The sequence below is a fragment of the Chrysochloris asiatica genome, unplaced genomic scaffold (assembly GCF_000296735.1).
Source record: "Chrysochloris asiatica unplaced genomic scaffold, ChrAsi1.0 scaffold00090, whole genome shotgun sequence".
In the NCBI taxonomy this organism is placed as follows: domain Eukaryota; kingdom Metazoa; phylum Chordata; class Mammalia; order Afrosoricida; family Chrysochloridae; genus Chrysochloris; species Chrysochloris asiatica.
The window spans coordinates 3,945,401-3,959,832 of NW_006408608.1; the positions used below are offsets into that span (position 1 = coordinate 3,945,401).

General features: G+C 52.4%; 1 protein-coding gene across 1 annotated transcript in view; it reads right to left on the minus strand.

Annotated features, from left to right (window-relative positions):
- The window catches only part of CROCC (ciliary rootlet coiled-coil, rootletin), a 43,776-nt gene that overhangs the window by 18,154 nt on the left and 11,190 nt on the right, over positions 1-14,432 (minus strand). Inside the window, exons 9-21 of the mRNA XM_006866411.1 lie at positions 12,013-12,237; positions 11,455-11,551; positions 10,752-10,835; positions 10,149-10,382; positions 9,233-9,432; positions 8,760-8,942; positions 7,943-8,087; positions 7,098-7,244; positions 6,605-6,835; positions 5,582-5,775; positions 5,192-5,319; positions 3,623-3,792; positions 299-478 (exon numbers count right to left, since the gene is read on the minus strand). Coding sequence (XP_006866473.1) covers positions 299-478; positions 3,623-3,792; positions 5,192-5,319; positions 5,582-5,775; positions 6,605-6,835; positions 7,098-7,244; positions 7,943-8,087; positions 8,760-8,942; positions 9,233-9,432; positions 10,149-10,382; positions 10,752-10,835; positions 11,455-11,551; positions 12,013-12,237 — 2,218 coding nt within the window. The remainder of the gene's footprint in view (positions 1-298; positions 479-3,622; positions 3,793-5,191; positions 5,320-5,581; positions 5,776-6,604; positions 6,836-7,097; positions 7,245-7,942; positions 8,088-8,759; positions 8,943-9,232; positions 9,433-10,148; positions 10,383-10,751; positions 10,836-11,454; positions 11,552-12,012; positions 12,238-14,432) is intronic.

Below are 14,432 nucleotides of genomic sequence, written 5' to 3' on the forward strand. Positions count from 1 at the left end.
CCAGTCATGGGCTTGTGGCTTTGTGGACAAGCTCCCACTGTGCACCAGTCATGGGCTTGTGGCTTTGCGGACAAGCTCCCAATGTGTGTCAGGGGGCTTGCAGCTTTCTGAACAAGCTCTCACTGTATGCCAGGCCTGGGGTCCAGGCATTATAAACATTAGTCTCAGCAATATGAGGAACAGGCACAGAGAAGGATGTGGCTTGCCAGGGGCTCCTAGCTGCTGGGTAGCTGAACAGGGATAAGCACCAGGGCAGGGGTCCCTTGGGGCAGTGGAGACCCCTTCAGAGTGTGCAAACCTGCTGCTTCTCACTCTCTGCCAGGAGGAGGCCCTCATCCCGCTCCTGCTGCAGGGCTGCGATCTCCTCACTCAGCTCTTCCTTCTCAGCTTCCAGCCGGGCCAGCAGTTCCTCCCGCTCCCGCTGGAGCTGGCTCTGCAGCTGGGCCCGCTCGGTCTCCAGTTCCCGCCATGCCTCCTCCTGTGGAGCCAGGCCCAGGCACAGTGACACACCAGACTGAATCCACGCAGCCCTCACTAACTTCAGGGCAGCCAGGACCATCTCCCACCTGAGCGATAGGGTGAGGGACCAAAGAACTCCAGGGCTGAGAGGTAACCATTGTGAGGAGGACTTGCCAGGGCTGGGTGAGCCCCAAGGAGCAGCAGCAGCCCAGCCTAGGGGTCAGAAAATGTTTGGGGAAGAGGGACAAGCAACAGTCAGCCAAGGAAAGTGGGAGAAGAAAAAGAATCCTAGGTCAAAAACACAGCCCCACAAAGGCCTGGAGGAAGGAGAAAGTGTGTGTAAGGGCAACTGCAGTATTTAGGGGTCACTGGTGCTTAGAAAGGAGCCCTGGTGGTGCAGTGGGTTAGGCACTGGGCTGCCAACCGCAAGATCGGCAGTTCAAATTCATAAGTCACTCTGAGGGAGAAAGATAAGGCAATATGCACCTCTAAAGATTTAACATCTTAGAAACCCTATATAGGAGTCCTGGTGTGGTGCTGTAGGATCAGCACTGGGCTGCCAATAGCACGGTGGGCAGTTCAAACCCACCAGCCACTCCTTGGGAACCGTATCCATGGTCACTATGAGTCAGAACAAACTTGACAGCACTTAACAACATGAGTTGGAATCAACTCTAAGACAATGGTTTTGAAGCTTAGAAAGGGGCACTAGTGGTGCAGTGGTTAAGTGCTTGGCTTCTAATCAAATGAATAGTGGTTCTCCACCAGTCGCTCCAAGGAAGAAAGATGTGGCTGTCTGCTCCTGTAAGGATTACACAATGGAAACCCTATGGGGCAGCTAGCTCCACATTGGCTTACAGGGAGACTCGAAGTCAGAATCAGTTCAGCGGCAATGGGGGTTTGGTTTGTTTGGAACTTAGAATAGAGTCCGGAATGCTGCAAACAGTAAACGTGCTCAGCTGCTACTCAGAAGGTTAGAGGTTTGAGTCCACTCAGAGGTACCTCAGAAGAGACTTTGTGATGTACTTCAGAAAATCCAGCCACTGAAAACCCTATGGAGCGTATTTCCACTCTGACACACATGGGGTCACCATGGGTGGGAATCAACTCCACAGCAACTGGTTTTAGAGTTCCTGGGTGGCACAAATGGCTACCATCCTGCTAACTGGAGGGTTGAAGGTTGGACTCCACCCCCAAAAGGTACCTCGGAATCAGGGCCTGGTGATCTACTTCTGAAAAGTCAGCCGTTGAAAATCCTGTTGTTAGGCGCTGTCAAGTCCATTTCTGACTCCTAACAACCCTATGTTACAGAGGAGAAGTGCTCGCTAAGCTTTCCTGAGCTGCAATCTTTACAGGAGCAGATTGCCAGGTCTTTCTTCCTCAGAACTGCTGGTAAGTTCAAAATGCCAACTTTCCGGCCAGTAGCACTTACCTGATGAACCACCAAGGCTCCTTTGAGAACCCTATGGAGTACAATTCTATTCTGATACACATGGGGTCTCCATGCGTCAGGATTGATTGGATAGCAACTGTTTGGGGTTTTGGTTCCAACACCAGAGGACGTAGAGAGAAAAGGTCAAGAGTCACAGGCGGCACCCAGGCCAAGCAGGAGGAGGCTTGAACCTGAAGACAGTTGGGGGGAGCCTCAAGCCAATGGGGGGCAAGGGATAATCTGAATTTTAAACTAAGGGGTTGCTCAGAAAGCTGTGAAAGAGGGACCAGGGTGGGGCTGGGCTAAGGAGAGCTAGTGTCACTGTGAACAAAAACGGGAGTAGGATCAGGGATGGTAGGGGAGCTGGAGAGAAGAAAGTGGATCTGGCGGCATTAATGAAGTTGAATTCAAAGGAGCAAGGAGTTTGCTTCCCTGGGCAGTGGGTAGGTGGGTGGATCTCAGGAGCAAAGAATAGTCCAGTTGAGGTGCCCAGTACAAATGTGGGTCAGAACTGTTGTGTGCCATGGAGTCGGTTCCGACACATAGCGACCCTCTACAGGGTTTCTGAGGCTGCAAATCTTTACGGGAGCAGAAAGCCTCATCTTTCCCCCACGAAATAGCTGGTAGTTTCCATTGTTGTTGTTAGGTGCCATCGAGTCGGTTTCGACCCATAGCGACCCTGTACAGGGTTTCCGAGGGTGTAAATCTTTACGGGAGTAGAAAGCCTGATCTTTCTCCCGCGGAGCAGCTGGTAGTTTCGAACTGCTGACCTTAAGGTTCACAGCCCGATTCGTAACCACTACGCCATAGCCCTTAGGAAAGTCATGGAAAGCAAAGGCACTGCTTCTTCAAAATGCTTCACTGCCACCTGCTGGAGTAAGGTGATAACATCCACCCAAACCATGCAGGGTGGAGTGGCAATGTAGGATAAGCACTGGACTGCACGGTGGTTTGAACCTCAAGGTAAGTGGTTCAAAGTCACCACCGGCTCCTCGGAAACCTTATAGAGGGTCGCTATGAGTTGGAACCGACTCCATGGCACTTAACAACAACAACAAGGTAGATGGTGCCCCTGGAGTTGTATAGTGTCAGCCTGAACCTCTATTAAAGTTGTGGCTAAGGCGCCCTGTCCTGAAGCCTGCTCTGGAGATTATACTAGTAACAGTAATAATAACAACCAGCATTATACGGATTACCTCATCCTGCCCTCACAATACCAGCTATTATCATTATTCCCATTCTACAGATGGGGAAATGAAGGCTCAAAGACCTTAAGCAACAGCCAGTATGTGACTAAAGTCAGGCAATGCAACCTCAATAATTCAGTGTGTCCTTAGCCACTTTTCCCTTCTGCCTTCTAGAAAAGACTCCCTGGCCCCTAGTCTTTTCTATGGATTCAGACCCCAGAGTGGTCCTTCACATGCAAACAGCACATCTGAGGAAATCAAAGTGCTTTCCTGCTATACACTTGGTCAGTGCTTCTCTAATGAGGCTGGGGGCCACCTGCATCAGGATCACTAGGGTTGGACTAGATTTGGGGGTCAAATTCTGCATGTTTGATAAGGCGCTAGCTCTCACAGATCCTCCCAAGAGTCCCCAAGTGTTTCCAGAGCAGAGATAAAGCCCCATTTTACAGATGTGGCGATGGAGGCAGAGTCAAGAATGACTCCTCTAAGGTCAGAGAGGAAAGAGTGGCTCAAAGTCCCGCCCACCTGACCCAGCTGTCCACACCTTCTCCTGCTGGAGCCGATTTAGGTCCTCCTCGTGGGCTGCCCGCTGCTCCCTCAGAGAGACTTGTGCCTCCCGCTGAGCCTGCACCAGTCTCTGGGTCATCAGCTCCTTGTCCAGTGCCACCTTCTCCTCTGTTGTTGTGATCTGTTGCCGCAGGCCTGCCAGCTCCCCTGAGTAAAAGGGATGGGGGAAGGCACAGGTTTGACTTGAACCCTTTTCTTGGACCAGCAGGTGAGCCATGTGAGCAAAAGCCCACAATAAAGAGGGCCCACCTGCCATCTAGGCTGGTCCCCTTAAAGAAGTTAGTTGCTTACCCTCTCTGGGTCTCAGTTTCCCTACCTGCTGCATGGGTTCGTTGGGCCTATGCCCCTCCCTGCCTACCTGGAACAGCATTAAGAAGATAAGAAAGACCCCCAAATGGAGAGGATATAAAAAATATAACCACTTTCATTATTTATGGAATATTTATGAGGCAGAAGTTCCTGGGTGGTGTGAAAAATTAAAAGTCCTCGGCAGCTAACCCAAAGCCTATCCAGAGGTACCTCGGTAGAAAGACCTGGCAATGTACTTCCAAAAATCAGCCAGTGAAAACCCTACAGAACACAGTTCTCTGCCACCTACGGGCTCGCCCTGAGTCAGAGCTGACTCGTTGGCATCTGGTTTGCTTTTTCACTATGGGTCAAGTACCTGGCTAAGCACTTTACAGATCAAATTTATTCTCATTCCCATTTTGCAGATGAGGAAACAGAGGCTCAGCAGAGCTGAGTAACTTCCCAAAGTTGCCTAACTTTACATCATCTTTAGGACCAACTGCAGCTCGTACATCAACTAAGGGTCAACGGTTAACACCAATGGAGGTGAGCCATCCAAGGACCACCTCCTGGGTTGGAAACCCAGCAGGGACACCCCTAGCACTTCCCTTCCTAGTTCTCTGGGGCTCAGGCAGACACTGTGGGTGTTCAGTGCCATCAAGCCATTTCCAACTCATAATGACCCTGTATAAGTTTCCTGAGGAGCAGCTGGTGGATTTGAACTACCAACCTTGCAGTTCAAACCAACCTTTCAGTCCAGTGCTTGATTATCCTATAGCTTCATACCAGGACTCCATGGACAGGAAAATTAATTTCCATGGCCCAAGTAGGTGCACAGTAAACATTTGTTTTGAGCGCAGAGCTTCAGTGGGGAACATGGAGGGAAGTGGGGGGCTGGGATTGTGGGACCAACACTCATCTAGAAAGGCCAATGACATCACTGAGCTCTCTAATTGCCTTGGTGACGCTAAGCGGCAGCCACTGTTGACTGAGTTGGGCACTGTGCCAAGTCTTTACATGCTTCTCTCTCTTCACCCAGAAGGTGGGCCTTGTCATCTCTATTATCAGACGAGGTACCTGAACCCAGAGAAGGGAGAGGTAGGCTTAAGAAGGCTCAGACCTGGTGGCAGCCCCAAGACTGGAAGCTCGGTCAGCCACACTCAGTTAGTGCTCCCAGCTTCCATAAGATGCCAGCACTCAGCAGGTTGCAGTCTGTGCTGGTGTCTGGTATGCCCATTCTACCCACAGGTCTCCGTACCAGTCAGGGCCTCCTTGGCCAACATCAGGGCCTGCGCATCCGTTTCCAGCTGCTCCCGGCGGGCATCAAGCTGCGCAAGCTGCTGCCGCACCTCAAACAGATTGCTCTCCAGAGCCTCCTTCTCCAGGCTGCAACACACACAACCCCCCAAGGTCTCGGGACTCAGCCTTCCTGGCCCCAGGAAGCCATGGCTCCCAGGGTGTGGCCAGCTGTAGCCCGGGTGCCAGGTTACCTGCCTGGCCAGATCAGTGCTCCCTGGGGACGCCTGAGCCTTAGCTAGGACGTGTTGGTAAACCCCGCTCCTAAGTAACTGCCCCTGGGGGCTGATGCCAGGGTGTGGCTGGCTCCAGTGTGGCCCCCCAGGGTGGCCTGGGCAGGATAGAGCCTTACCGCAGGCGTGTGGCCTCCTCAGACAGGGTACGGCCTTCACGCTCAGCAGCCGCCAGCTGTACCGCCAAGCCTGCCCGCTCCTTGGCCAGTGTCTCCTTCTCCCGGGCTACTCGCTCAAGTGCTTCCACTTGTCGCTGCCATTCCCGCCGGGCCTGCTCCAGCTCCTGCTCTCGCCCGCTCAGCTGCCGAGAGAGCTGTCCCACCCAGGGACCATGAGCACATGGTCCTGACTCTCCCAGCCCTTATACCCTAGTCCTGACCCAGGCCTGGCCTGGCAGCCAGGAAACCCGGGTTCAAGCCTAGGCTCTGTCCTAACTTGCTGTGTGTACTTGGGGCAAATCACAGCTTCTCTGGGTCTGTGACACACACACACACACACACATTCTAAGATGAGCGTCCTCACTTTTAGTCTGGGGAGTAACAAAACCATTTCTTCACCCTAATATTTGCAGAGAAGTTAATATACAAGGACTTCAAAAAGTTTATGGAAAAATGGAATTAAAAGATAAGGAACAATTTCCACATACTTTTTGAAGCCTTCTTTTATACAGCACAAAGGGACCTACCCTGACCCCTATGCCCCATGCTTGTCCCCTACAGATCCCTCCTAGGAACTCAGCCCTCCAGGACAAACACTGTCACTGGATCTCTAAGCCTCTAAGGTTCCTTAAATCCCCAACAAGTCTCAGATTCCAATTCCAAGATTCTCTCTATTCATTCCCACAAATAACCTTCCCTGAGGGATAACTTGGTACACATCCTCCTTTGTTATGTACTTTACTGGGGTTTTCTCAGGTAAATATCTTCTTTGTGATAAGAACTATTAGCCCCAGATTACAGGTAAGGTGACTGAGGCATGGAGAAATTAGTTGAGTCTTTTGTCCAAAGACACTAGTTAAAGGATTTAACCCCAGAATCCAGCTCCTGAAACTGCAATTTACCCCAGACAGGATGAAGGAGGCTAGGAGCCTCGGCCTCTCCCTGTCTCATGCCCCCTAACAAATACACAGTACTCGGGCCTACCTGGGCCAGCTGCTCTTGCAGCCGGCTGCGCTCCTGGCGTAGTGTGGGGAGCTGGTGGTCCAGGGCCTCCCGAGCCTGCTCCGCCACCCGCAGGGAGCCCTCCAGGCCCTGCCGCTCCACCTCCTGCTCCATCCGCAGCTGTTCCAGCTGTTCTAGCTCCTCCCGTGCCAAAGTGCTCTCCTGCTCTGCCAGCCGCTGGCGCCCCAGCAAGGCTGCCTTTTCCTCCTCCAGCTGCCAGAGACAGGGACAGGATGGGATGGGAAGCGGTGAGCAGATCCACCTTGTTGCCCAGATCCTGCCAGGGTAGCACACCCATCCAGGACCAGGGATGCCTCCTCCTCCCATCCACCTCCCACAGCCAGCCTAGGGAGCCCCTTGGATACAGATACACAGAGTAAGAGAGACAGAAGTGGACACTGAGATGAACACTGAGACCACAAGGGGCTGAGAGAACTGAGCCTGGACACTGAGTGGGGAGGGTGGCACACAGTACCTGGGCGACGAGGTGGTTTAGTCCCAGCTTGTCCTGAGCCAGACTCTCATTGAGGGCGCTCAGCTTAGATAAGGAATCCCGCAGAGAGGCCTCCTCCGCCCTCAGCTTGGTCACCGAGAGTTCGAGCTCCACACGACCAGCCTCAGCCTGTCGGGGTGGGGACCAGAAAGCCAGAGAGGACATGAGATACAGCGAGATGGGGAGCAAAGGGGGAAAAGGCAGAGAGCTGGGGGCAGGCAGGGCAGTGGGGGGCATAGAGGGACAGGGACCCTCAGAGAAAGGGTAGAGGGACAAGGAGGGAGACAGCAAAGATGGAAAACAATCACTGCCCCCGACCTGCTGCCCACACAGCATGCTGAACAAGCACAGATCAACCCAGCTCCCACTGCAGGGAAGGGTCCCAGGTGAGCTCTGGGAGGGCTCCCCTAGACTGTGGTCTATGGGAGGCATTGCTCAGGGCCTAGCTGGGGAGAGCAGGGGAGGTACCACCCAAGGATCTGTACTGTGGCCCCAACTCTCATGGACCCCACAACTTGTGTCCAGGAATGAGGGACTGGCTGACTCTGGACGACTGAGTTACAGCCACTGCCCCAAGAGGCCCTGGGAAAGCAGGGTTACACCGCCAAGAAGCGTCAGTTTACTTGTGGCTGGAAACACAGGTCAGGATGTGGCCTGGGTCAAAGGTTAGCCTCTGTCCAGAAAGGTCAGAGGCGAACCTGAAATAGGGACAGACTGTAACCAGAGTGAAAAAGCTTGGGACCTAAGGTCAGAGGTAGATTTGTGGTGGGGGTCAAAGGTCAGCCCAAGGATTGTCAGTCCATGGTTGTGTGGCGGATAAGACTCACCTTGGTCAGTGCCTCAGCCACCTCAGCTTTCTCTGCCTGTAGCACATCTCGCTGCAGTGTGGCACAGCTCAGTGCCTCCCTCACCTCCACCAGCTCTTTGGCCAGCCCTGAGCGCTTCCCTTCCATCTGTTCCAGCTGTCTGTGGCTATGGGACAAAGCGTGGGCAGGTGCCCTGTGTCAGGGAGGTGAGGCAGGGATCAGGCCTCAGGCAGGAGCTCTAATGGGGGAAGAGCCTCGTCCCTGAGGAAAGTCAGACCCCAACACCTTCTGACTCTGTGACTCTGGACCTCAGTTTTTACATCTGCAAACTGGGGTGACAGCTGCCTCATGAAGCTGTTATAAAGACACATGCTCTACATGAAGTATTTAAAACAGCTCCTGTCACAGTTTCTGAGGAGCTTCAAATATAACAATATTCACTGCCATAATATTGCAATGTTGGTGGTTCAAACTCTCCAGCTGCTCCTTGGAAACCCTATACAGGGTAGTCATGAGCCAGAACTGACTGAATGGCACTTAACGACAAGTTTTGTCCTACACTTTTCTCTCATTCTGTCTAGGACTATATACTGTGCCCTTGGCTACAATAGACTTCATAGGGTTCTCAATGGCTGGTTTTTGGAAGTCGATCGCTAGGCCTTTCTTCCAAAGTGTTTGTGGGTTGACTCAAACCTCCAATCTTTCAGCTAGTAGTTGAGGGTGTTAGTTGTTTGTATCATCCAGGATACTCTCTAGGACACAACATGCTCACTTACCCCCAGAGACACTGGGGGCACCCCGAGGCCCAGCCCAGGCAGGGAGACCAGAAGCTGCTCACCTGCGCTCCAGCTCCCTGCGTGTCCGTGCACCATCCTGCGCTGTGTCCTCTTGTTCTTCTTCCAGTCGGTCTCGCTGGCGCCGAAGCTCCTCCTGGGCCGCCTGCAGCTTCTCCTGCTCCTGACGCAGCTCCTCGGCCTGCTGCTGGGCTATCCGCAGGCTGTCAGTCAGGCTGTCATTCTCCCTACAGGCCAGGGGAGGAGGAACTTAAGGGGAGGCTGGGATACCAGGTAAGACGATGGCCATAGGCCACATTCTCCCATCCTCTAAGGACCTGCCCCTAAGAAGTCTTCTCTGACCCTGTCCGTGGCCAACTCCCTCCTGCTGGTTCCCTGGAATGACTTCCTAGCAGAGAACCTGCTTACCCTTTTGCTAACCAACCCCTTAGAGGCCCCTTGAATGGACGGTAGCTGCTGTACATCTGACCAGTTCTCACTTACTCTCTGGGTCCCCCATCTCAGAGCTTCCAGGCACCTGCTCAGGAGGTCATTAGCGCTCCGCAGACGCTGAGCCTCGCGCTGGGCATCCTCATGGGCCTGGGCGGCCCCATCAGCCTTATCCCGCAGACGCTGCAGTTGCTCTTCCAGGGTCCGGCGCTCCCCCTCGCTGTCACTGAGCTGTTTCCGCAGGGTGCCCAGGAGGTCCTGGCTAGCCTCGTAGCGCCCGCGCATGTCCTACGGTCCCCCACCAGAAATCACTCAGAGTTAGCAGGATTCCAGAGCCCACCCTGACCCCTGATGTTTCCTGAAATACTCACCATCCTACACTATGTCCTGGCCTGGAGCTGGGAAATGGGAGAAGCGTCTTACCTCCTTCACTGCACCCTTGTCACCCTTCTGAACCCTCGTCCTGACTCTGAGCCCCACCTCTCTCTGGGGCCCTGCAACTCCAACATAAACCCCAAGCAACTCAGGGAAAACACCAAACACATGCCTTCCTCTTCTAGGTTTGGATAGAACTAAGCTGTGCCCACCAGAGGACTCCCCAGAGCTCCCAGGCTCCTCCCCTTTCCACTCAAGTTCCACTTCGACTCCTCCCTACTTGGCTCCCACTCTGCCTATAGCTCCCTCTAGAGGAACTAGCTCCTCTAACTCTGATTCCTCCTCCAAGACTTTACTCAGGATCCTGGTTTCATCAGGCTGAGCTCTTACCCCACATAAGCTTCTCTCTGCCCCAGGTTCCTCTTTCCGTTGCCCAAGCACCTCCCACTCTGGGATCAGATACTGCCCAGAGGTCTCAGCTACCTCTTGGCTCATGAGGGGGTCTACAATACTCAGCTGTCCTTTCTTAAGGCTCTGGATCCACCCCAGGACTCTCGGGGCTCTCCCAGGGTCAGGGCTCCCCTGCCAGGATGCCTAGGTTCCGCCCATGGCTCCTAGCTCCGCCCTACCTGGACCTGCAGCTGGCGCTTGTGCAGTGCTGAATGGATCAGAGTGAGCATGGAGGAGTCAGAGCAGGCTGGCGATGGGGCTCGGCGTGGGGAACGACCGCGGCCTGGCGAGGACCGCTGCTGTGGGGACGGGGTCCGCAGACCCGAGAGTCCCCGTAGGCTGCCGTCCGATGCATCGGCTGTGCGCTCGGAACCGCTTAGCTGAACACCGCTCTCGGCGTCTGATAGGGCCGCCTGCGATGGAGGTGGGGTGGGACAAAAGGAAGAGGGGTACCGGAGTTAAGTAGACTCTGCAGCACATTCCAAAGTCCCTTTCCTACAAGTTCTCTTGCTTCCACCTGTTCTACTAGGTCACAACTTTCCAGCCCTCAGTAAGGATTTCCATTTGTAGAAACACTGATTGGGAAGGCGCCCTTCAAGTTTCTCAGGGATGGGTTCTGTCCCCCACCCTTCTAGCAGCCAGTCTAACAGCAACGTGGGACCCCAGGTCGGTGACCACATGCAATTCAGCCTAAGGCCACCAGAGGGTAGGATGGCCCAGACTGCCTGGCCTTGCTCAGCTCCAGACTCCCACTCCTTCAGGTCTCTCCTCTGGCTTCCCACCTGGGCCAAGTCTCTTAGGGTCTGCTGTAGCCCCTCTCCATCCTCTGCCTCTAGAGCCGCCTGCTCCTGTAGCCTCAGAGATTCCTGGAGTGGGGTTGGAGAGATAAAGAAAGGGTGGTGAGGGTCCCTACCTCAGTCTGAGGCGCACCCTACCAGGTGGCCTCTAGGGCCCTGCCTAGTAGACCCCACAGCAGCCCCACTGGTCTCACTGGACAAGGCCCAAAGAAGGTCTATATCTTGTCCCAGGTCACACAGCCTGTTGGAGGAGAGCCAGATCCACACAGAAGGGTGTCCAGCCCTTAGGAAGGAGGACCCTTGAAGAATGTCCCTCTGCTGGGGAGGCAGCTGAGTTCCAAGGGGAAGAGACCTGGGCTGGGAGGGAGCACACATGAGTTCAAGTCCCAGCTCCCTTGCATACTGGCTCTGAGACTGGACAAGCATTTTTGAGACTCTGGGCAACTAATTCCCCACTATGGCTGTTTCACCTGGGTAATGGGAGTTATGTTACAGAGAGGGCGGAGCTGAGAGGATTGAATGGGTTCAAGGAGATGAATGTCACACTGCTTGCTAAGTGTGGCACTCAGTTACTGAGTCTGAGTCTGAGCAGATTCTCAGGGGTAGCCCCAGCAGACACCTTAAGCCTGGGTCCATGCTCTGGTCAGTCCCCCACCCCACCTTGCCCTCCCAGGGTGGTCACTCTCACCAGTGCCTCCAGCTTCTCAGTCAGGGCCTTGTTGGCCTGATCCTTCTCTAGACTCTGGTTCTGAAGGCTCTCCACCACCTGGGCCAACTCTGTCACTCTGCAGGGACGGGAGGAACAGAGGTGAATGGGGGCCGAACCCAGCTTTTCTCCAAGCCTACCAGCTTCTGCACTCTTCATCTTCCCCAAAGCCAAGGCAGGCACCCTAGACTCCACCTCCCTAGCTGTATGCTCATAGGAAAGTCACTTCTCGCTAAACCTCAGACTTCTCATCTATAAAAAATGGAAATGGCACTTTATCTCATGGGAAGTGCTTTGTGACTTGTGTAGGTAGCTGGAGTTATGAGTACAAGTTCTAGCTGCTTGTGGCTGATGGGCTCTGGGTAACAGCCTATGAACCTCAGTCGCCACCTCTGTTAAATGGGTTGCCTGGGAAGACTTGCTGAGTTTACACGGAGAAAGGGAATGTCTCCAGTGAATGGGCACTCCCTTCTCCTGACATCTCCATCAGGAGTACCATCTGCATGCAGACCTGCCTTGCAATGACCACCAGGTACCCACCTGGCACTAAGGTCGGCCTTGTCCAGGTCGTTCTGCACCTGCAACTCAGCCAGGTCTTTCTCACGGAGCATCTTGTCCTGCAGCTGTTCCTCCAGCAAGACCTGCTTCTCAAGGGCAGCCTCGGCCTGGCTCTCAGCCAACCGCAGGCCAGCGCTCAGCCCCAGGCCCACCTCCTGGACGGCCCGCGATGTCCGGGCCAGCTCCCCTCCCAGCTGCAGTAGGTCCCTAAGGAGAGGTCACACAGTATGTTTGTGAAAGGGGCATGGGCTCCCAGGGACAAATGTAAACTACATTGGGATGCCACCTGCCACAATCAGATGGGAAAAAAAGACAGTTGTGTAACATACAGTGTGGGTGAAACTATGGGGAAATGCTCTCTCAGAGCATATGGTGGGGGGATAAGTGGGTTCAACAATCAAACCTAACCAAATGAGTCAATCCCAACTCATGGTGACCCCATGTGTGCATTCTACAACGGCTCCATGAGGTTTTCAAGGCTGAAACTTTTCAGAAGGTCAAAGTACCTCAGGGTGGGTCCAAAGTGGAGCAGTTAAGTAGCTGCACCACCCAGGGAGACACCTGGTACAACCACAATGGAGGGCACTTGTTGGTAGGTACCATCGGATCAGCACTGACTCATAGCAACCTTATGCACAACAGAACAAAATATTGCCCAGTCCTGTGCCAACCTCATAATTGTTGCTAAGCCTGAGTCCACTGCTGCTGCAACTGTGCCAATCTGTCTCCTTGGGGGTCTTTCTCTTCTTTGTCTGACTCTCCACTTTACCAAGCATGATATCCCTCCTGACAATATGCCCGAATTATGGAAGATGAAGTCTGGCCATCCTGGCTTTCAAGGAGCACTCTGGCTGCACATCTTCCAACAAAGATCTGTTGGTTCTTTTGGCAGCCCATGGCACTTCCAATATTCTCCTCCAACACCATAACTAAAAAGCATCAATTCTTCTACGGTCTTCCTTATTCACTGTCCAGCTTTCACATGCATATGAGGTTATTGAAAATACCATGCTTGGGTCAGGCGCACCTTAGTCAAACTGACATCTTTGTCTTCAACACTTTAAAGAAGTCTTGTGCAGCAGATTTTCCTAATGCAATACGTCGTTTGATTTCTTGGCTGCTGCTTCCATGAGTGTTGATGGCTGATCCAAGAAAATGAAGTCTTTGACAACAAATATTTCGTTAGGACCCAGCAATTCTAGCTCTAAGAACTGAACCTATAGATATACTTCAATGCAAAAGTAAAATGACCTGTAGAGAAGGTGATCCAATGCAAAATAGTTTCTGCAAAAAATGCTGGTGGCAACCGAAATGTCCATCGAAGGGGACTGCTAGTAACTAAATCATGGTATGACCACTCAGTGGCATATTCTGCAGCCAAGACAAAAAACAGGGCAGTTTTTCATAGCTTGATGTGGAGCCACCTCTCAGTGGTAATGATTAGGTGAAGAGACAATCTCTAAGAACTGCAAATATGAAACTCTACCAAGAAGATAAAAAGGGAGGGGGAGTGTGTGTGTGGATTGTGTGTGTGTGATTTGCTGTACTTGCTTGAACGAAATAATCCTAGAAGGTCTTTTAGATAATTACTAACACAAGGGCGTTTCAAAACATTTGTGGAAAAATTTCATTATCTTTCATTCTGTTTTTCCCACATACTGTTGAAGTTCCCTTATGCTGCTTGTCTCTAAGGAGGGGAGGGGAGTGGTTGGGGGTAGAGGTGGGCGAGAAACTTTTCACTATCCACCCATTCATACCTTTTGGAATTTGGCCCCTGTGAATATGTGACTTATTCCAAAATAAAACAAGAATTTTAAATGCTAGTTAAAAATGTATTTTGAATCTATCAGCTTGGCCTTTCTTGAAGAATCATACTACTGGATAGCTAATAGTAATACAGGGAAGTGCCTCGTTATAGAAGAATTACGGTTAGAGTGTAAAATATCCAATTCAGTAACCTCTCTTAAATGTCTAGCTCTTCACAAACGGAATGTGGGATCCTATCCAGAGACACAGTGACACCAGAGATGGAGGCAGAGATGAGAACATGGAGAGAGCCAACAGCTGAGGGCTCTAGACTCATGGAAAGAGAGGGACTAGGTGCTGGCAGCCAGGAGGCAGGCTTGCAGAATGTGCCCTTTGGTTGTTTAAATTATTATATATTCCTGAGTGTTTTTATGTACCTCTCCCACACACACAAAAACAAAACAAAACAAAACTGAGGGAATGGAAGCAAATCCTGCTGAATGATGATGCAGAGATTGTAATCATTGCAATGAAACAATGGTGTAAAGCTGATGTTCTCCCATGTAAATTATCACTCAGTTTACAATAAAAACTTAAAAAAACAAAAATGTCTGGCTCTTGGCACTGAATATCAAAGGGCCACAAAATCACAAAAA